The sequence below is a fragment of the Rana temporaria genome, chromosome 2, assembly GCF_905171775.1.
Source record: "Rana temporaria chromosome 2, aRanTem1.1, whole genome shotgun sequence".
In the NCBI taxonomy this organism is placed as follows: Eukaryota; Metazoa; Chordata; class Amphibia; order Anura; family Ranidae; genus Rana; species Rana temporaria.
In genome coordinates, this window is record NC_053490.1 from 538172289 (window position 1) to 538194766 (window position 22478).

The window sequence follows — 22478 nt, forward strand, 5'->3', positions numbered from 1 at the left end:
CCCATTATCCAGCCACTGTCTCCCCCCATTATCCAGCCACTGTCTCCCCCCATTATCCAGCCACTGTCTCCCCCCATTATCCAGCCACTGTCTCCCCCCATATGCAGCCATGTCCCCCATATCCAGGTATTGTCTCCCCCCATATGCAACCATTGTCTCCCCCCATTATCCAGCCACTGTCTCCCCCCATTATCCAGCCACTGTCTCCCCCCATGCAGCAATGTCTCCCACCATATACAGCCATTGTCTCCCCCCATATACAGCCATTGTCTCCCCCCATATCCAGCCACTGTCTCCCCCCATATGCAGCCATGTCCCCCATATCCAGCCATTGTCTCCCCCCATATGCAACCATTGTCTCCCCCCATTATCCAGCCACTGTCTCCCCACATTATCCAGCCACTGTCTCCCCCCATGCAGCAATGTCTCCCACCATATCCAGCCATTGTCTCCCCCCATTATCCAGCCATTGTCTCCCCCCATTATCCAGCCACTGTCTCCCCCCATTATCCAGCCACTGTCTCCCCCCATTATCCAGCCACTGTCTCCCCCCATTATCCAGCCACTGTCTCCCCCCATTATCCAGCCACTGTCTCCCCCCATTATCCAGCCACTGTCTCCCCCCATATGCAGCCATGTCCCCCATATCCAGGTATTGTCTCCCCCCATATGCAACCATTGTCTCCCCCCATTATCCAGCCACTGTCTCCCCCCATTATCCAGCCACTGTCTCCCCCCATGCAGCAATGTCTCCCACCATATACAGCCATTGTCTCCCCCCATATACAGCCATTGTCTCCCCCCATATCCAGCCTTTGTCTCCCCCCATATACAGCCATTGTCTCCCCCCATTATCCAGCCATTGTCTCCCCCCATATACAGCCATTGTCTCCCCCCATTATCCAGCCACTGTCTCCCCCCATTATCCAGCCACTGTCTCCCCCCATGCAGCAATGTCTCCCCCCATATACAGCCATTGTCTCCCCCCATATACAGCCTTTGTCTCCCCCCATATACAGCCATGGTCTCCCATATCCAGCCAGTGTCTTCCCCCATATCCAGCCATTGTCTCCCATATCCAGCCATTGTCTCCCATATGCAGACATTGTCATCCCCCTTACCTGCATCCGCTGTTGCCGCCGACTGTTTAACACGCGCAGGTAGTGTAATGATTGGTGCCGCGCTGCGTACAGACACTCCCCCTTGCTCAGGATTGGACAGTTCACCCGAGCAAGGGGGAGTGTCTATACGCGGCACGGTGCCAATCATTACAGCTGTAATGATTCGTGCCGAGCTGCGTACAGACACTCCCCCTTGCTCGGGATTGGACAGTTCACCCGAGCAAGGGGGAGTGTCTATACGCGGCGCGGTGCCAATCATTACAGCTGTAATGATTCGTGCCGAGCTGCGTACAGACACTCCCCCTTGCTCGGGATTGGACAGTTCACCCGAGCAAGGGGGAGTGTCTGTACGCTGCGCGGCACCAATCATTACACTCCCTGCGTGTGTTAAACAGTCGGCGGCAGCGCGGATTCGGCGGAATTCGACATAACGGCGGCGGGATGCGGCGTAACGGCGGCGGCAAGTATTCTATTTCGGTATCGGGGGTATTTGCGGGAGTACGAGTACTCCCGCAAATACTCGGAATCGGTCCCGATACCGATACTAGTATCGGTATCGGGACAACCCTACCCTTTACTCCATACTCCTTACTCAATAGTCCATACTTTTTACTCCCATAGTTTATACTCCTTAGTCCTTACTCCAAAGTCCATACCCTTTACTCCATACTCTTTACTCCTTTCTGCAAAATTCATACTCCATACTCTATACAGTCCTCCTTCTTGGAAAACCGATCACAGACAGTGAAATTGGGATCATTCACATCAGGAAAGCATACGGTATCATGTGGAGTCCCTCAGGGATCTCCCTTATCACCGGTACTGTTCATTATCTATCTCCGTCCCCTCTTTGAAATCATCAGGAACCAGAAGCTACTTTACTATTTCTTTGCAGACGACACTCAACTATATCTCCGCGTCAGCAACGAAAAGGATCATTCTCTTGGATTACAAAGATCCCTCACTCTGATAACTGGATGACATCCAGTTATCTTAAACTTAATGGTTAAAAAACAGAGCTTCTCCTGTTTCACGCAAACCGGAAAAGTCTCTCTACCCCAACTTGGACCCCACCGCCCATTCTGGGTAAAACTATCACCCCTAGCACCAAAGTCAAAAGTCTCGGAGTCACCTTCGACTCCTACATGACAATGGACGCACAAATAGGGTCAGTAGTCAGCGGATCCCACCATCTGCTGCGCCTACTACGCCGACTTACCCCCTTTATCCCTAAAAAGGACATTGCAGTCGTGGTGGGAACAATTATCAATTCCAGACTGGACTACGCTAATGCCCTTTATTTATGACTTCCCAAATACCAAATCACTCGTCTGCAAGTTGTTCAAAATACAGCCGCTCGACTAGTGACTGGGAAAAAAACCATGGGAGTCGATCTCCTTTTCGCTTAGATGTCTTCACTGGTTACCGGTGAAAGACAGAATCACTTTTAAGGCACTCTGCCTAACACACAAGTGCATTCAAGGAAACGCTCCCCAATATCTATGCGAAAAAATAAAAACACATAACCCAAATCGCATTCTGCGATCAACAAATCAAAACCTACTGGAAATACCCAAGGCAAGATACAAATCCAAAGGAGATCGGAGATTTTCAGTCCAGGGACCTCGCCTGTGGAATGCACTACCAACCACCATCCGACTGGAGTCTGACCACTTGGCCTTCAGGAGAAAGATTAAAACCCATCTCTTCTGAGGTCAAGGGGTTCCTTACCCATGGAATGGATACAGCGCCCAGAGGCGATTCAGTTCGCAAGTTGTTGCGCTCTATAAGTTTTTCACTCACTCACTCACTCAGTCCGTACTCTATACAGTCTGTACTCTATAGTCCGTACTCCATAGTCCGTACTCTATACAGTCCGTACTCCATAGTCCGTACTCTATAGTCCGTACTCTATAGTCCGTACTCTATAGTCCGTACTCTATACAGTCCGTACTCTATAGTCCGTACTCTATAGTCCGTACTCTATACAGTCCGTACTCTATAGTCCGTACTCTATAGTCCGTACTCTATACAGTCCGTACTCTATAGTCCGTACTCTATAGTCCGTACTCTATACAGTCCGTACTCTATAGTCCGTACTCCATAGTCCGTACTCCATACAGTCCGTACTCCATAGTCCGTACTCTATACAGTCCGTACTCCATAGCCCATAGCCTATACTCCATAGTTAATACTCTATACTCCATAGTCTATTCTCCATAGTCCACCGCAGGAGAGTGTGCCTATGTTCCTACATACGATGGGATCATAAAGAATGAACTTGGCCGCCTTCAACCAGGAGGTCAGATCAAAGCAGAAGAAAAACAAATGAGAGATATGGGGGGGGGGTTAAACTTAAACACATTTCTTTGCAAATAAAAAAGATTTAAATAAAATAAAAATGTAAATTTTCCTATTTATCTTCTTTTTCACCATTGTTGTTGTTGTTGTTGCTTTTCTTTTACTTTCTTTCTTTTTTTTTTTCCTATTCAATGTCACAACTTTTTGTATTTCAGTATTTTAGAAACTTTTAAACTTTTTTTTGTTTGAAAATAAGATAAAGTGCAATTAAATGTATTTATTTTTTTAATTTGTATTTCACCGATCTTCTGTTGGCCTCCATACTGTGCTGTCTAATGCTCTCCAGTCCAACATCCTCATGATGGCGCTTTTGTCACCCTTCAGGATGGCGGAGGACGGGAGACCCTGCAGACCGACCTCGCCGACATTCAGAGGACTCGGAGGAGATGTCTCAGTGATTGGTGCTACTCAGAGCACTTGGACCCAACGCTCCTCATCCAGGTACGTCGTCTGCTGAGACCGGCCGTCTTATGGGCAAAAATATTTCACTTCCCACTGATAATATCACTTACAGCTGGAGCTTAATCTGCTTGTATTTTGCCTTCCCTGGTTCCCCCTAATAATATTAATTGTAATCCTAATAATATCAAAATTATAATAATCACAATAAACACATCTAAATATATTTATAAAATAATATGTATTATTATTATTATTATTATTATGATGTAATGAATATTTGTATCACTTATTATTATTATTATTATTATTATTATTATTATTATGATGTAATGAATATTTGTATCACTTATTATTATTATTATTATTATTATTATTATTATTATTATTATTATTATGATGTAATGAATATTTGTATCATTTATTATTATTATTATTATTATTATTATTATTATTATTATATAATAATAAAATATATTTATCACAATTTTTATTATTATATAGTAGTTAATCAATTAAATTAATTATTTTACTAATTATTTATTAATTATTTAATAATTATAAAAATTATGTATAAATAATATTAATAATACCACTAGTAATGATTTACTAGAGTTACTACTACTACTACTACTACTACTACTAATATCAACATAATAATAGTGATAAACAAATGTAAATATATTCATTATATTATTATTATTAGATGATGATCATCATCATCATAATAATAATAGTAATAAATATATTCATTTTATAATATTTATAATAATTATATAATGAATATATTTACATTTGTTTATCACTGTTATTATTTTGATATTATTATTAGTAGTAGTAACCACAGTAAATCATGACTTGTGGTGGTATTTATAAATATTTTTTATAATTACATTAATTGAATCACTATTATTATTATTATGTTGACCTTTTATTATTATTAATTACTATATAATAAAAATAATAGTGATAGATATATTCGTTATATATTAAAAATAGTGATAAATTATTATTATATAATTAATATATTTATCACTATTATTAATAATAGTAAATAATAGTCATAATAATAGTGATAAATTATTATTTTATAATGAATATATTTATTATTATTATTATTATTATTATTATTATTATTATTATTATTATTATGTAGTTAATAATAGTAAATAATAGTCATAAAAATAGTGATTAAATTGGTGTAATTATAAAAATAATGTTTAAATAATAATAATAATAATAATAATAATAATAATAATATTACCACCAGTAAGGATTTACTACAGTTACTACAATTGCTGCTAATAATAATAATAATAATCATAATAACATATAAAATATTTACACATGTAGTAAAGTACCTAATTCTTGTCCTGGTTTTATCTCCTTCCCCTCTGCAGGTCTTGCAGGAAGCGGCGGAGTCCTACAGATGTATAGATTCCTATTATCATACCCAGGACGACTCCTTACTCCTCGTCCTCCACAACCCCATGAACCCGTACCGCCAGAGCCAGGAATCCTGGGACATAGCGCTCCATTCCAACGTCAGCTTCAGGTTGGCCCCCCATTATTGCTATCTTCCGTCCCCATCGCTGTCAGTTTCAGGTTGAGTACAGGACGTACTGTTAGGTTGAGCCGCGGTAGGAAATGCCGTCAGGTTGAGCCATGGTAGGACGTACCGTCAGGTTGAGCCATGGTAGGACGTACCGTCAGGTTGAGCCATGGTAGGACGTACCGTCAGGTTGAGCCATGGTAAGACGTACCATCAGGTTGAGCTATGGTAGGACGTACCTTCAGGTTGAGCCATGGTAGGACGTACCGTCAGGTTGAGCCATGGTAGGACGTACCGTCAGGTTGAGCCATGGTAGGACGTACCGTCAGGTTGAGCCATGGTAGGACGTACCGTCAGGTTGAGCCATGGTAGGACGTACCGTCAGGTTGAGCCATGGTAGGACGTACCGTCAGGTTGAGCCATGGTAGGACGTACCGTCAGGTTGAGCCATGGTAGGACGTACCGTCAGGTTGAGCCATGGTAGGACGTACAGTCAGGTTGAGCCATGGTAGGACGTACCGTCAGGTTGAGCCCTCCTACATGACACAAGCACACCTGGGGCTTGTTTTTCCCCTGTACCCTAGAGGATTCTAGAATTCTAGTGGGAGGAAGAACAGTGAGCAGCCTGAATAGTAATGGGACTCTAGCCAATCTCTGGGGATGTGTGCCCAGAAGGTGGTGAAAGAGTCCATAAAAAGTCTGAGACTTGAGACAGAGGGACAGAGTTCCTGGGTCCAGTCCTGCTGGAGTAGACCCCTGAGCAAGGGTCTCTGCCTCTGGGGGAGGATTCCTGAAGGTGGCATCTAGAAGACATCGAGGTCCCAGCTGAGGTCTATTCGCAAAAGTTTAGTCCTGGATTTCATTTGGGTCTGAAGAAGCTCAGTTCTGCTGTCGGAAATGACATCTTACATTAAAGTGAGAAGCTGACTTCTTACCTCTTCTCCTATGCAGCCAGCGAGTTGAGAAGCTGGTTGAGGGGCCGAAAATGACTTCTCACCAGGCGGGGCCTCTAGTAATTTGGGGGGCCCTCCACAGCTTTGCGGGCCCTAAGCGGCTTGCATAGTGAGCCTATAGGGCGGATCAGCCCTGACAGGCAGTCTCCGAGTTACGAATGGGCTAGGGACTGTAGGTTTGTTCTTAAGTCAAATTTGATCGTAAGTCGGAACAGCAGCTTTTCCGATGTTCTGTCGAAATGCGCCCGCCGTCTAAAAGTGGCTGCGCATGCGCAGGACGGCAGAGACACCGACTCACGTTTGTAAGTAGGAGTCGTTCGCAAGTCGGATGTTTGTAACTCGATGACTGCCTGTAGGTGTCCAAGAAGGTTGGGTTGATTTGAGAATGGGTCTTCGTTAGACGTTTGCAATTCGTATCGATCCAAATCTAATTTTCCACAAATTTTTGGTTGTTCAGAGATTCGGGTGTATGTGAATTTCAAAATAACAATAGTAACGAATTTCATAAAAGTTCCTTTTGTTTATACGCTTCGTAATGAATTCCAAAGTTTCAGAACAATTCGAATTTGAAGTGGTCAAAAATGTATGGACCGATCCAGGGATGGACTGGCCATCTGGACTACAGGGAGTTTCCCGGTGGGCCGATGGCTCAGTGGGCCGGCTTCAGTGACAGCGGACCACCGCCCCCTCCGCTCCTCTGTCTCCCCCTCCCCGCAGCGCTCACCTCCTCTCTCTCCCCGCAGCGTTCACCTCCTCTCCCTCCCCGCAGCGTTCACCTCCTCTCCCTCCCCGCAGCATTCACCTCCTCTCCCTCCCCGCAGCGTTCACCTCCTCTCCCTCCCCGCAGCGCTCACCTCCTCTCCCTCCCCCGCAGCGCTCGCCTCCTCTCCCTCCCCCGCAGCGCTCGCCTCCTCTCCCTCCCCGCAGCGCTCGCCTCCTCTCCCTCCCCCGCAGCGCTCGCCTCCTCTCCCTCCCCCGCAGCGTTCGCCTCCTCTCCCTACCCCGCAGCGCTCGCCTCCTCTCCCTCCCCGCAGCGCTCGCCTCCTCTCCCTCCCCGCAGCGTTCGCCTCCTCTCCCTCCCCGCAGCGTTCTCCTCCTCTCCCTCCCCGCAGTGTTCGCCTCCTCTCCCTCCCCCGCAGCGCTCGTCTCCTCTCCCTCCCCGCAGCGCTCACCTCCTCTCCCTCCCCGCAGCGCTCGCCTCCTCTCCCTCCCTGCAGCGCTCACCTCCTCTCCCCCTTCACTGCAGCGTTCACCTCCTCTCCCTCCCCCGCAGCGCTCACCTCCTCTCCCTCCCCGCAGCGCTCACCTCCTAGAATGGCTAGTGAAGGGGGAGGGGAGCTTGGGTGGCCATCACTGTTGGCCAACCAGGGGGGGCAGGTTTGTCTGGCCGCCCACATTAGAGAAACCTGTCAGTGGGCCGGACTGGATGAAGTCCAGGGCCAAATTTTTGTTCCAGTCCAGCCCTGGACCGATCCAACAAAACAAACAAAATTCTGCTCTGCACGTGTCTAGTCTGTTAACTGACCCGTCTGATTTTCTTTCCTGACAGAAACTATCTGGAGTTGGTGGCCGACTCCATCTCAAACTGGGTGCAGGAGGAGGAGGTGAAGTATCGGGAGAGGCTGGAGAGGGAGATGGAGGCTTTGAAACGGGCTCAGGCTACACCGGACAGCGGAGCCACCTCCAGGGGCGTCTCGCCCGGCAAGAAGAAGGCCAAAAAGTCCTCCTCGCCCAAAAAATCGAAAAGTGAGTCAACATTTGAAAACACGTTCTCTACATCCCGCCAATACACGGACATTTCTGCATGTTGTATCCCTTTAAAAATTCTACAAATACAGAAAAATACCTAATGGCCCAGATTCAGGTAGAACTGCGCTATATTTGCGCGGGCACAGGGCAACGATTTTGCCCTGCGCCCACGCAAATATTTTGCGCTGCCCTCGATTCACAGAGCAGTAGCTCCGTGAACTGCGAGGGCGCGCCGGCAAATTTGCCCGGCGTAAGCGCGCGCAAGTTAAATGATCCCGCCGGGGGTGGGAATCATTTAAATTTGGCGCGCTCCCGCACCGAGCGTACAGCGCATGCTCCGTCGGGAAACTTTCCCGATGTGTATTGCGGCAAATGACGTCGCAAGGACGTCATTTGCTTCAAAGTGAACGTGAATGGCGTCCAGCGCCATTCACGAAGCACTTACGCAAACGACGTGAAATTCAAATTTCACGTCGCGGGAGCGGCGGCTATACTTTAGCATTGGCTGCCCCTACTATTAGAAGGGGCAGCCTTGCGCTAAAGTTGCCGTACGGAAACTCCGTACCTGGCTTGCGCGGGGCCCGCGCAAGTTTGTGAATCAGTTGGTAGTATGCAATTTGCATACTACACGCTGATCACAATGGGAGCGCCCCCTAGCGGCAAGCACAAGAATGCAGCCAAAAATCTGCGAGGCATAAGTGCCTTATGCCGCGCAGATTTTAGGCAGCAGTCGGTGTAACGAGGTTCCGGAATCAGGAGCACTCGTTACACCGGAGCAAGTCAGCAATTGCGCCGTGTAACTTATGGTTACACGGGCGCAATTGCTTCTTGAATCTGGGCCATTGACTTGCCAGAAATCCAATGAATTCTTAACTTCCTGTAGAGAGCTGACAACTTTGGCCCAGATTCACAAAGAGCAAGGCGCACATTACGCCGCCGTAGAGCAAACACCGTACGCCACGCCAACTTAGCGCGGAGAGGCAAGCATTGCATTCAGCAAGCCAGTGCTCCCAACGCTGCGCCAGAGTGGCATAGGTTTCGATGGCGCACGCCGGCGTAGGTGGAAGTGGGCGTGAGCCCATGCAAATTATGGGCCGAGCGCCAGACCGGTACGTATCACGAACTGCGCATGCACCGTGACGTGGACACATACACGGCACCCTCCTGCGCCTGCTCACAACCACGCCGGCACAACTGCCTAAGCTACGTCGGATCACCGCGTACGCCATGAACATAACGTACGCCCAGCCAGACACACGTCCAACGCACAATACGCCGGCTTGTGTTCCCTGGTGCAGACCTGTGCATGTCTGTTGCCGGGTTGCACGTCATTTATGGGGAATAACTTTACGCCGGACGTACAACTTGCGCGCATCTCGCGTAGCATGCGCCGGACACACGCACGTTCGTGAATCAGCGTATTTCCCTCATTTGCATGTTTGAATGGCTAATCAATGGGAGCGGCACCATGCGCCCAGCCCATATGTGCGCCCCTCCTGCAATCTTCAGACATCCAGCGTTGGTGATTCCCCCACAGTCTAATTTCCTGCTCTTATCATACAGAAGGGAACCCGCCCGGTGCAGTTTCTGTCGCTGTAGTTCGGCCTTTCTAAGGCTTGTTATTGCTGTAAAAAAAAAAGCCATTTTGAGGCAGCTGTTCATTTCTTATCAGCCTGAACCAGTTCGGCCTTTGTCCTATGATCTCTCCCATTAACAAAGGGTTATCGCAGTGAACACCGGCTCACTGGATGGTTTCTGTTTTGCACCATTCTGGACATTGCCGAGCAGGACAATCCAAAGAGCTCTGCTGTTACTGAGATGCCGCCACACCACATCTGCCAATCATTCCGCAAAATGACTAATATTACACAGTGGCGGCTGGTGCTCAAAATTGCAGCCTCACTGTGCCCATCAAATGCAGCCACTGTGCCATCAATTGTCACCACTGTGCCATGCCATCAAATGCAGTCACTGTGCCATGTCAACAAACACAGCCACTGTGCCATCAATTGTCACCACTGTGCCATGCCATCAAACGCAGCCATTGTGCCATCAATTGTCATCACTGTGCCATGCCATCAAACGCAGCCACTGTGCCATCAATTGTCACCACTGTGCCATGCCATAAAATGCAGCCACTGTGCCATCAATTATCACCACTGTGCCATGCCATCAAATGCAGTCACTATGCCATCAATTGTCACCACTGTGCCATGCCATTAAATGCAGTCACTGTGCCATGTCAACAAACGCAGCCACTGTGCCATCAATTGTCACCACTGTGCCATGCCATCAAACGCAGCCACTGTGCCATCAATTGTCACCACTGTGCCATGCCATTAAATGCAGTCACTATGCCATCAATTCGCACCACTGTGCCATGCCATCAAACGCAGCCACTGTGCCATGCCATCAAACACAGTCACTGTGCCATACCATCAAACACAGCCACTGTGCCATCAATTGTCACCACTGTGCCATGCCATCAAACGCAGCCACTGTGCCCCTCAATTGTCGCCACTGTGACAATTGTCACCACTGTGCCATTTAATTGTCGCCACTGTGCCCATTGTTGCCACTGTGCCCTTTAATTGTCACCACTGTGCCCATTGTCACCACTGTGCCATTTAATTGTCGCCACTGTGCCCATTGATGCCACTGTGCCCTTTGTCGCCACTGGTCCCTTTTTCCCAGCTGTGCCCTGTAAAATGCACTTACCTTTCTCCTTCCACGTCCCTCGATGTCTTCTCCCGCCTTGGTGACGCTTCAGCCAATCAGGTTACCGATAACCAGAATCGGTGAACTTGATTGGCTGAGACGGCCGTCAGTCTTATCCAAGGAACGCACCCCCGTACGTTCCGAGGATAAGACATCCGGGAGACAAGGGCTGTACTCGGAAAGCCTATCAGATAGGTACTTCCGCACAGCCTACCAGCTGCCGTTATTCAGGTGGTCGGCGCTCAAGGTCCGGTCCTGCCATCTGAATAGACCAGCGGCAGCTGGCAACAATATCGTACATTCATGCAATGCAATGCATGAATGTATGTTATTTCAGTGGCGCTGCGGTGCCAGAGGGGGCGGCGCTCCAGCACCCTCTATGGACGAACCGCCACTGATATTACACCTCTTCCCCATCCTAGTGGTTGGTCCAGTAACCAGGGAAGCTGTCAACCATGATTCCATGTAGGGTTAGTTACATTACCAAGCAGGAGACCACTAAATGTATATCAGACATCAATTACTCACAAATGTGTACAGTACTGGAACTTTTCATAGAAGGACCTGTTTGGTGAAATTCCTCTCTTTGCAGGTCCCAAGGGCAGCAGGTCCAGACCTGGAAGTCATGAAGAAGTGCCAACCACAGACCCAGCTAACGCCTTCATCCGGGAGGACTCCCTAAAAGTGGGTAGAAGCTTTTGTTTTATCTATCTTTATCCCCAACTTTTAGCTATCACACTAGTTGAATGCATAGGAATAAAGTATAAAAGTTGTGTTTCTCATCCTTTTTTCAGTCATGGCACCCTATAACGGTACGAAAAAATCTCAAAGCACCCCTGCCGTAAATGTTACTGGCCACCCATGGGAAACCTGAGCCTAGGGAAGTTCCGCCTTTGAGACAGAGAAAGGAGATTGTGGACACGGCCCTCAATCTCCATCTCTGCAGCCTCAGCAGCACAGAATGAATGGACAGGAATAGCTCTGTACAGAAACTTCCTGTTCATTCACAAACTCGGTACGGATCACTGACTCTATTCATTAAAGGGGTTGCAAAGGTTTATATATATATATATTTTTTTAAATAACAAACATGTCGTACTTCCCTCCACTGTGCAGTTAGTTTTGCACAGAGTGGCCCCGATCCTCCTATTCTGGGGTCCCTCAGCGGCTGTCTCGGCTCCTCCCCACAAGATCTAATCCCCTTTCTTGGGAAGCGCTCTCCCAAGGGGGTTAGTTTGTGGGCAGGCTCCCATGATACAGCCGGACCTGCCCCACCGGCGCACCACGTCATTGATTTGATTGACAGCAGTGGGATCCAATGGCTGCGCTGCTATCAATCTCCAATGACGAGCCGCCTCAAGCTGGGGGAAACCATCGCGGGAACGTGCCTCAGGTAAGTAAAACGGGGGGGAGGGGGCCCGAGAGTGCAAGGTGTTTTTTCACCTTAATGCATACGATGCATTAAGGTGAAAAAAACACAAAGCTTTACAACCCCTTTAAGACAAGGAAGGGGCCGGTAAATGACACACTTACCGGCCCCTTCCCCACTCTCCATCTTGAAAACATGAAGTGGCGGCCAGGAGAGAGCACAGGAGCCCATTCTCAGCAGGAGGTGGATAGGAGGGACGGCATGTAGAGGAACCGATCCCTTTCATTTTCCTCCTGCAGCCACTGAAAGGGGATCAGTTCCTCTATATGCTGCCCCTCCTATTCAGGTCTATGGGGGGGCGCATGGGGATGGGTCTCAACTAAGACCCCTGTAAATATACCTCTGGTCAATGGGTATAACTAATTGTTTTCCTCGGGTGACTGCACGTTGTTCTTGGAATCCCATTGATTAATAAACTCTTACACACGTAGGGGCCCTACCTTAAGCTGGGGTGTCCCTAGTTTTTGCATTTGCAGCTAGGCTGTAGCCAGCCTGGGCGTTTTTAATGTCATCTTGGTTTATTGGGTTCCTACCGGGCTCCTTATTCAGTAAGAAGATACGATGTGTTGGGTTATGAATATATATTCTGTCTCAGCCAATAACATAGGGTTGCCCCCTCATTCTTGACAGAGGGGTTTATGCCAATGATTTGGGCTGGGGATGGAGATACAATTTTAGAAAGATCTCTAGAAGGGTCTTCACCTCCCAGGCTTTTCATGGTGAGGATGTGAGTGCAGAAGTCCATTCCTTGACCCCCAGGCCCTTTGCCCGAAGGAGGAAACCAGAGCCAAGATGGGTTTTTTCCTCCAAGCTGCCTGTCTGGGCCTAGAGCAGTGGTCTCCAAACTTTCTAAGCAAAGGGCCAGTTTACTGTCCTTCAGAGTTTACTAGGGCCAGACAGTGGTTGGTGGGAGTCGAAAAGGTCCCGACATTAGTGGTAAAAATGAACGCCTCATTGTTCAGTGGGAGTAATTGTGCCCTGTCATTGGGTCCCATTGTTGGTGTCATTGAGAAAATCAATGCCCCATGGTTGGTGTCATTGTAAGGAGTTGTGCCCCATGCTTGGTGTCATTGTGAGGAATTGTGTCCCATCGTTGGTATCATTGTGAGGAATTGTGTCCCTTTGTTGGTGTCATTGGGCCCCATTGTTGGTGTAAGTAGGAGAAACTATGCCCCATTGTTTGTATCAGTGGATGAAATAGTGCCCCAAGGGCCGGATAAAAGCAAGCAAAGGGTCTCATCTGGCCCCCGGGCCACAGTTTGGAGACCACTGGCCTAGAGTATAAGGTGACCAGATCTTTAAATTAAATCTGGGGACATATTTTTTTTTTACTAGTAATGGTGTCAATCAGCGACTCTCTGCCCGTCATCGCCCGCCTCACAGCCTGTTAAGTCTCACTCTCCGGGCCCCCGGCTACTACTGGGTAGGGAGTGGAGGAAGATCACTCCACCAGGGAAGGTAAGGAGATAGGCAGGCGGCTGGCTGGGACTTGAGCCGAGACAGAAGAACATGCGAGTGGAGCTGAATGGGCACCCGAAACTGAAGAAATAGTCCCTCCACTCCGACCAGCACATGATCATCAGAAAGGGGCACAGATAATGAGAAAGGTATAGATAAGAATTTTTGGCTTAAAATGTCATTTTTACATTTTAACTGCAGTGATGGTGGCCGTCTATAGAGGGCGCTGCAGCGCCACCCCCTCTCGCAAATAACATACATTCATGCATTGTATTGCACGAATGTATGTTATTGTTGGTTGCCAGCTGCCGCTGGTCTATTCAAATAACCGGACCTTGGGCGCCGGTTACCTGAATAACGGCAGCTGGTTGGCTGAGCAGAAGTGCCTATCAGAGCCAGCGGCTCTGATAGGCTTTCCGAGTACAGCCCTAGTCTCCCGGAAGGTCTATCCTCGGAACGTACGGGGGCTGCGTTCCTTGGATAAGACTAACGGCTGTTCAGCCAATCAGGTTCCCGGATTCTGGTTATCAGGAACCTGATTGGCTGAAGCGTCACCAAGGCGGGAGAAGACATCGAGGGACATGGAAGCAGAAAGGTAAGTGCATTTTACAGGGAACAGCGGCGACAATGGGCACATAGGCGACAAAGGGCACAGTCGCATCAATTAAAGGGCACAGCACAGTGACAACAATGGGCACAGTGGCAACAATTAAAGGGCACAGCACAGTGACAACAAAGGCCACAGTGGCAACAATTAAAGGGCACAGCACAGTGGTAACAATGGGCACAGTGGCAACAATTAAAGGGCACAGCACAGGGACATGCACAGTGGCAACAATGGGCACAGTGGTGACAATTGGCACAGTGGCTGCGTTTGATGGCATGGCACAGTGGTGACAATTGATGGCACAGTGGCTGCATTTGATAGGCACAGTGAGGCTGCAATTTTATTTATTTTTTTGTTTGCGCCCCCCCAAAAAAATTTGAGCACCAGCCGCCACTGGGAGTCTGATCACCCTACTAGAGTATCCAAACTGGCCTGTGGCCAACACTGAAGGAACTGGAAGGTAGCTGCCCTGTTGGGCCTACAAAGTCTACACTAGCCTATGGCAGAGTCCAAAAGAGCCCTACAACTGAGCTGTTGAAGAGGTCAAAAGAATCTAGGCTGGCCTGTGGCAGAAGGCTAGGATCCTGGAAGATAGAAGCATATCCTGGCCCAAAGTAGAAGTCCGATGTGCAGGGGGATTGTTTTCTGATGGAACATTAACCTTGTCTCCTTAGGACAGTTGAGCCAATAGAATTTCACAAAAGAAGATTGCAGGATCTGTTGCTGTTGATGGGTCATGCGTTACTGGGTGCAGCTCTAGGGTTGTTCACCAATAGGAAGGCAGGATAGCCCATTACAATTCTTCAGCTCCTTTTGGTGGTAATGCTACACATTCAGTATCTTCTGTTCACCAGGCTTGGAAGATTGAACAAGATCGCCTTATGGAAGAGGAACGTCTAAAACAGGAGAAGAAAAATGCGAAAGGCCGTAAACCGAGCCCTAAGAAGAAGCCGGCGAGCAGAGAACGCTCCGTCTCCCGGGGTAGTAAAGGGTCTCCCACCAGCCCCAGGAAAGGTGCTAAAGAAAAGAGCCAGAATGAGGAGGTGAAGACGCCAGAGCCTGGGCCTGACCCCGTTGAAGCTCCACCAGCTCCTCCTGAAAAAAAATTCAAGGTACGCTTTATTAGATATATATATATACACACAGTGAGGGGAAAAAGTGTTTGACCCCCTGCTTTTTTTTGTACGTTTTCCCACTGACAAAGAAATGTTCAGTTTATAATTTTAATGGTCGGTTTAAATCCAGAAACACACATTACAAAACAAAGTTATAAATTGATTTGCATTTAAATGAGTGAAATAACCTTTGCAAAACATAACTTAGAACTTGGTGGCAAAACCCTTGTTGCCGATCACAGAGGTCAGACGTTTCTTGGAGTTGGCCTCCAGGTTCGCACACATCTCAGGAGGAATTTTGTCCTCTTTGCAGATCCTCTCCAAGTCATTAAGGTTTCCAGGCTGATGTTTGGTAACTTGAACCTTCACATATTTTCTATGGGATTAAGTTCTGGTGATTGGCTAGGCCAGTCCAGGACCTTAATGTGCTTCTTCTTGAGCCACTCCTTTGTTGCCTTGGCCGTGTGTTTTGGGTCATTGTCATGCTGGAATACCCATTCATGACCCATTTTCATTGCCTTGGCTGAGGGAAGGAGGTTCTCACCCAAGATTTGATGGTACATGGCCGCATCCATCGTCCCTTTGATGCAGTGATGTTGTCCTGTCCCCCTAGCAGAAACCCCCCCCCCCCGAAAGCATAATGTTTCCCCCTCCATGTATGACGGTGGGGGGATGGTGTTCTTGGAGTCATAGGCGGCATTCCTCCTCCAAACACGGCGAGTTGAGTTGATGCCAAAGAGCATGATTTTGGTCTCATCTGATCACAACACTTTCCCCCGGTTCTCCTCTGAATCATTCAGATGTTCATTAGCAATCTTCAGACGGGCTGTACATGTGATTTTCTGAGCAGGGGGACCTTGCGTGCCGGTATGAAAGGTATGAAAGCTGAACTGACTATAACAATACTTGTATGTGTAACGGAACCCCAAATGGGACAGGGGTTAACACCGTTTAAGATAATCCATTCCCAAACCCAAGACAGCTATCGACACTCCACAGTCAGGCAAACGAACCCCAATAACGAGACACACAGCTCTGTTTGAGGTTCCACACGAATAGACCCTTTATTGAGAAAATCAGGCTCTTATATACAGATAGTAACCAAAATAAACAATGACCCAACTCCACCCACAACATTACACAAGGAGCTCCAACACATATTTTTGGTAGACATCATTAGGTAGATTCAGGTAGCTTGGCTTAAACTTACGGCGGCGTAGCTTAGCGTGTTTAGGCTACGCCGCCGTAAGTTAGCTAGGCAAGTACATGATTCACAATGTACTTGCCTGCTAAGTTACGGTGGTTTAGCCTAAAGCGGGCGGGCGTAAGGGCGCCTAATTCAAATGTGTGTAAGGGGGCGTGTTTTATGTTAATGGTGCTTGACCTTACGTTTTTGACGTTTTTTTTTTAACTGCGCATGCGCCGGGCGCCTACAGTTCCCAGTGTGCATTGCGGCTAGGTACGCCGCACGGGCCTATTGATTTAGACGTGGACGTAAACGACGTAAATCCCGATTCACGGACGACTTGCGCAAACGACGTAAAAAATTCGAATTTTGACGCGGGAACATTACTATTCCATGTAGGGCTAAGCTCTAACTTTAGGCGGCCTATCTCTAACGTAAACGGTGTAAATGTACTGCGGCGGCCGGGCGTACGTTCGTGAATCGGCGTATCTACTGATTTGCATATTCTACGCCGACCGCAATGGAAGCGCCACCTAGCAACCATCCGAAATATTGCAACCTAAGATAGGACGGCGCAAGCCGTCGTATCTTAGATATGTTTAAGTGTATCTCTGATTGAGAATACACTTAAACATAAGTCGGCGTAGATTCTGAGTTAGGTCGGCTTATCTACTGATAAGCTGGCCTAACTCTTTGTGAATCTACCTATATGAATCCGGCTCCTGATTTAATTTACATGAGCTAATTAACTACAGCTGATGTCTCAGACACATGACCTTTAGACTGTCTGTTAACGTGCAATACACATTTATCACAGGACTTCTTCCCACAATACAGTGTCCATTAGCACAAGCCACAATGACAGATCCTTAGAAGCCATCCTAGATTTATTTACATCACAACAGACGACATTAACACCTAACAGTATGTGTCCCCACATTGAATGAGTCACTCTTTCAATTAACCTGTTGAGTTCAGAATCAACAAACAGTAATTAGTTATTAAAAGACATCCTGGAATATATTGTGGATAATCATTACTGCCCCATCTCAGGTAGTCCAAGACATTCTGAATGTCCATTATTTTCCGGCTCAATCTGTGCCCAAAAGTGACTCCCGTTACATTTTGTATTTCTCATTTTAGTTTAGCGGCTACGACATGGGAGACAATATAATCCTGGTCTCCGGAGGCTGCCGATGCCTATACCCGACAGACGGGGGGCAGATCCAGGTGGAACACACTCAGTTTGAGAAAGGTGAGATGACGCCAACATTCCTACACAGATATGTCCTTTTTTTTAAATCTTATACGGAGCTGAATGAAAGCCACGTTACATTACACTTATCATATATACAATCAGGGCTTTTATTCAGCAGGAACGCAGTTCCGGCACCTCCAGCTCTGAATATGTGTAATGGCAAGGAGTGCTGGGGTGTATTCGAGGGTCTATTGATGCTCGCTGCTGGGGGATCTATTGTTGCCTGAGGGGATCTCTTTTTACAGGGGGGATCTATTGTTGCTGGGGGGCTCTTATGCTACTGGGAGACAATCGCTGCTGGAAGACAACTGTTGAGGGAGGGGTCTATTGTTGCTAGCTGTTCAGGATCTATTGTTGCTGGGGGTGCTCCATTGTTGCTGGCTACAGGGGATCTGTTTTCCTTCCTATCATTAACAAATTACTTAGCACCATGAATTGATAGTTGGTTCTGTATCCATTGCTGAGAGGTGGGTAGGGGGTGGAACCAAGGAATGGTGCTCGAAGGAGGGTAGGGGGTGAAACCAAGGAATGGTGCTCAGAGGTGGATAATGGGTGGAACCAAGAAATGGTGCTCAGAGGTGTGTAGGGGGTGAAACCAAGGAATTGTGCTCTGAGGTGGGTAATGGAAGGAACCAAGGAATGGTGCTCAGAGGTGGGCAGGGGGTGTAACTAAAGGACGGTGCTCAGAGGTGGGTAGGGAGTGGAACCAAGGAACGGTGCTCAGAGGTGGGTAGGGAGTGGAAACACGGAATAGTGCTCAGAGGGGGGTAGGGAGTGAAACCAAAGAATGGTGCTCGGAGGTGTGTAGGGAGTGGAGCCAAGAAATGGTGCTCAGAGGTGGGTAGGGGGTGGAACCAAGGAATGGTGCTCGGAGGTAGGTAGGGGGAGGAACCAAGGAATGGTGCTCAAAGGTGGGTAGAGAGTGGAACCAAGAAATGGTGCTCAAAGGTGGGTAGGAGGTGGAACCAAGGAATGGTGCTAGGAGCCGAGGTTGGTAGGGAGTGGAACCAATGAATGGTGCTCAGAGGTGGGCAGGGGGTGGAACCAAGGAATGGTGCTCAGAGGTGGGTAGGGGGTGGAACCAAGGAATGGTGCTCAGAGGTGGGTAGGGGGTGGAACCAAGGAATGGTGCTTAGAGGTGGGTAGGGGTGGACACAAGAGGTGACTCGGAAGAAGGGAGTTCCTGCACCTATTTTTTGAGAAAAAAAAGCCCTGTATACAATAATTACAGTTATGATATACCACACCTCAGATATACAGATTTACTGTGGTGGGGGGGGGCTCGACTCTAACTTGGAGAAAGCGTATTCGCAGTCTGATCACACTTTTACTTCCAGAGCATCCAAGTGGCCATATCGGTTGTTTAAATCTGCATGAATAAATTCCAGACGTGTTACAAAATACTCCCTTACTGAACCCAAAGACTAAAATCTGAGGATAAATCCCAGACCCCCATCACCCAAAGTTCTGTTCAAAGAGAGGCATATAAAGCAAGATCCCTTGCAACGGACATCCACTTACTATCACTGGCCCAGGTAGGCAGGTTGCACACTGTCACCTGGACACAGTGCCCGGGAGAAGGCCATCTGGTGCCCACGGCAAAGATGGCGAACTGCGCCCCCCCCCCCCCCCCCCGGGTATAAAGATCCACAGAATGGATGCAGCAGAAGCAGGGGAATCCTTGCACTGCAGGTCCTCAGGTACAACTTCCACTCCAGCAAGGAGAACAGTGAGCAGTGCGGTAATGACATGATCTCATCACTAGTGGGGTAATGGAGATAAAGCAAACAAAGATTTACAAAATGGATAAAGCAGAAGCAGGGGGATCCTTGCAGTGCAGGTTCTCAGCTACAACTTCCTCTCCAGCAAGGAAAACAGTGAGCAGCACAATGGTGACATGATCTGATGACTAGTGTGGCAACGGGGATAAAGCAAGCACAGATCCACAGAATGAATGCAGCAGAAGCAGGGGGGGATCCTTGCACTGCAGGTCCTCAGGTACAACTTCCTCTCCAGCAAGGAGAACATTGAGCCGCACAGTAGTGACATCACCAAATTTCACTCTATAGCTCCTGAGACTAGCAGTCAGAAGTAGCAGTGCTTTGGATGGTCTGACATACTGCTAATATAAAGCCATTAGGGATAGAAGTGTCTTGGCACAGGAAGTGCACTGCTGTTTTTTGGAAGAATTCAAGCCAAAAGGTAATATTTTCATGGTACGATTTATGCACATTAGCACTTTTATATACTATATTAAGGTCCACTTTAGCATCTCTAATTCCTATAACATGCCCACCCCAATTATCCCTGAACCTAATCCCCCCACCCCTGTTCCTACCCCACTGTCTCTTCCTCCGGCACATAGATCTACAGGGGCTTGTATTGTTGGAAGGTGCACTTGGCTATATTCTACCCCAGGGTTGTCAAATTCAATTTTGTTGGGGGCCGCATCAGTATTATGGTTGCCCTCAAAGGTCTGGTTGTATTTGTAAGAGTACATACATTTATCCAGGACTTTTCTTTTCTCCGAATTGGTGCAGGAACTCAACCACAAATTGCACTACCAGTGGAAGGATCTTAAAGGAGCAATAAATACCAAGGCCCAGATTCACAAAGCACTTACGCCGACGTATAACAAGTTACGCCGACGTAAGTGCAAATGTGCGCCGTCGTATCTGTGCGCAAGACCAACAAACAGAGATGCGCCTAAAAATAGGCTTCACCCTGCCGACGTAACTTGCTTACGCCGGCGTAGGGTGGGCGCACATTTAGGCTGGGCGCATTGTGGCGCTCCCATTGATCAGCCATTCAAATATGCAAATGAGGGAAATACGGCGATTCACGAATGTACGTGCGCCCGACGCAGGCTACGCGATGTGCGCGTAAGTTGTTCGTCCGGCGTAAAGTTATGCCCCATAAAGGAGGTGCAACCCAGCAGCAGACATGCAAAGGTCTGCAGCAGGGGACACAAGCCGGCGTAGTTTACGTTGGACGTGTGTCTGGCTGGGCGTAGGTTACGTTCACGCCGTAGGCAGTGATCCGGCGTAGTTTAGGCAGTTGTTCCGACGTGGTTGTGCGCATGCACAGAGGGATGCGTCCACGTCACGGCACATGCGCAGTTCGTGATGCGTATCTGTCTGGCGCTCGGCCCATCATTTGAATGGGGTCACGCCTCATTTTCATGGCTCACGCCCAATTCCACCTACGACGGCGTACGCCTTCGAATCCCATGCCACGCTGGCGCAGCGTTGGGAGCACTGGCTTGCTGAATTCCATGCTTGCCTCTCTGCGCCGCGTTGGCGTAGCGTACATTGGTTTGCGCTACGGCGGCGTAATGTGTGCCCGCTCTCTGTGAATCTGGGCCCAGGAGTGGGTTATGTGTAGAGTTCAGTGGTGCCCTATGTACCAAGTGCAGGATTCAAGGGTGTGCTATGTACAGAGTGCAAAGTTCAGGGGTGCAATGTGTACAGAGTGCAGGGTTGAGGAGTGTGCCATCCACAGTGTGCAGGGTTCTGGCTTAAAAAATAAAAATACCTGGGTGCAGGGGCCACATGAAATGACCTGGCGGGCCAGATTCAGCCCGCGGGCCTTGTGTTTGACACCTGTGTTCTAACCTATGCTGTTGTCTTCCTCCAAAGGCTCCACCTTTGTAAAAGTGAAACTACTGAAAGATGGACACACGTTCCTGGTTCACATTATAAACCCGAAGACAATTACCCCTGATAAACAAGATGGCGCTACACCGGCGGACCAGAGTGGTGAGTCTAGTACAGAGGTAACGTCCTCTTCTATGTGTCATGTGAAGGGGAACCGCTGGGATACGCGTCTCAGTCTGTACTCGACATTCACTCCGGGACTCTCTCTCTCCGCAGGAAAGCCCGCCTCCAAGGTGAGAAGCGTCAGTGAATTTGGATCATTCTCCGCCACCCTGCAGAGCGGGATACAGTTGTCTCTGAGCCACTATGGCGCCTCCGGGAGAGGAGCAGGTGCGCTACATATTGCATGACTTCATATTATGATTATGGGTGTATCGGAGTAGAAGGGCGGCCGCTAGGCAACCCATCGATCGCTCTATCAATGCACTCCGCCCTAAAAGTTTTATTTTTTACTCTTTTCATAGAGGAGAAGGATCCAGAGCTGGAGGCCATGTTGACCTTTCCATCTGTTCACACTCCCAGCATCACCCCCACTCCACCTGCCCATCCTCCTCCGCCCATCCCCTCTGGCAAGGGACGAAAATCCCCCCGCAATAAATCGCCAAGAGCCGCCCGAGTGAAGACGCCACAGGCCCCAGCCGCGGAGGAGAAACCCCAAACACCAGAGGTACCTGGAAGTGAGGGGTTCACATAGGAATACACCTGTAATCTCTGCTTGTGGATATAGAAGGGAAATATAATTTATATGGCGGGATCACACTCACCACGCCGGGAAACTTTCTGTAATGCCCTCGGATTGGCACCCCGCTCTATTGGCGCGGAATGATCATATGATGCTTTCTCTATATTGGTTCTGCAAGATCACATGATGTTCTGTACATGTCCAGATAATTCCATCATTTTCTTTTTTATTTCT

The 22478-nt window shown here is 48.3% G+C and overlaps 1 protein-coding gene across 1 annotated transcript in view; it reads left to right on the forward strand.

Moving 5' to 3' along the window:
- Positions 1-22478, forward strand: part of SPAG17 (sperm associated antigen 17) — a 229726-nt gene that overhangs the window by 124789 nt on the left and 82459 nt on the right. Inside the window, exons 16-24 of the mRNA XM_040339490.1 lie at positions 3807-3923; positions 5282-5436; positions 7936-8132; positions 11446-11537; positions 15202-15459; positions 17792-17903; positions 21545-21664; positions 21779-21892; positions 22027-22229. Of these exons, the coding sequence (XP_040195424.1) occupies positions 3807-3923; positions 5282-5436; positions 7936-8132; positions 11446-11537; positions 15202-15459; positions 17792-17903; positions 21545-21664; positions 21779-21892; positions 22027-22229 (1368 nt within the window). The remainder of the gene's footprint in view (positions 1-3806; positions 3924-5281; positions 5437-7935; positions 8133-11445; positions 11538-15201; positions 15460-17791; positions 17904-21544; positions 21665-21778; positions 21893-22026; positions 22230-22478) is intronic.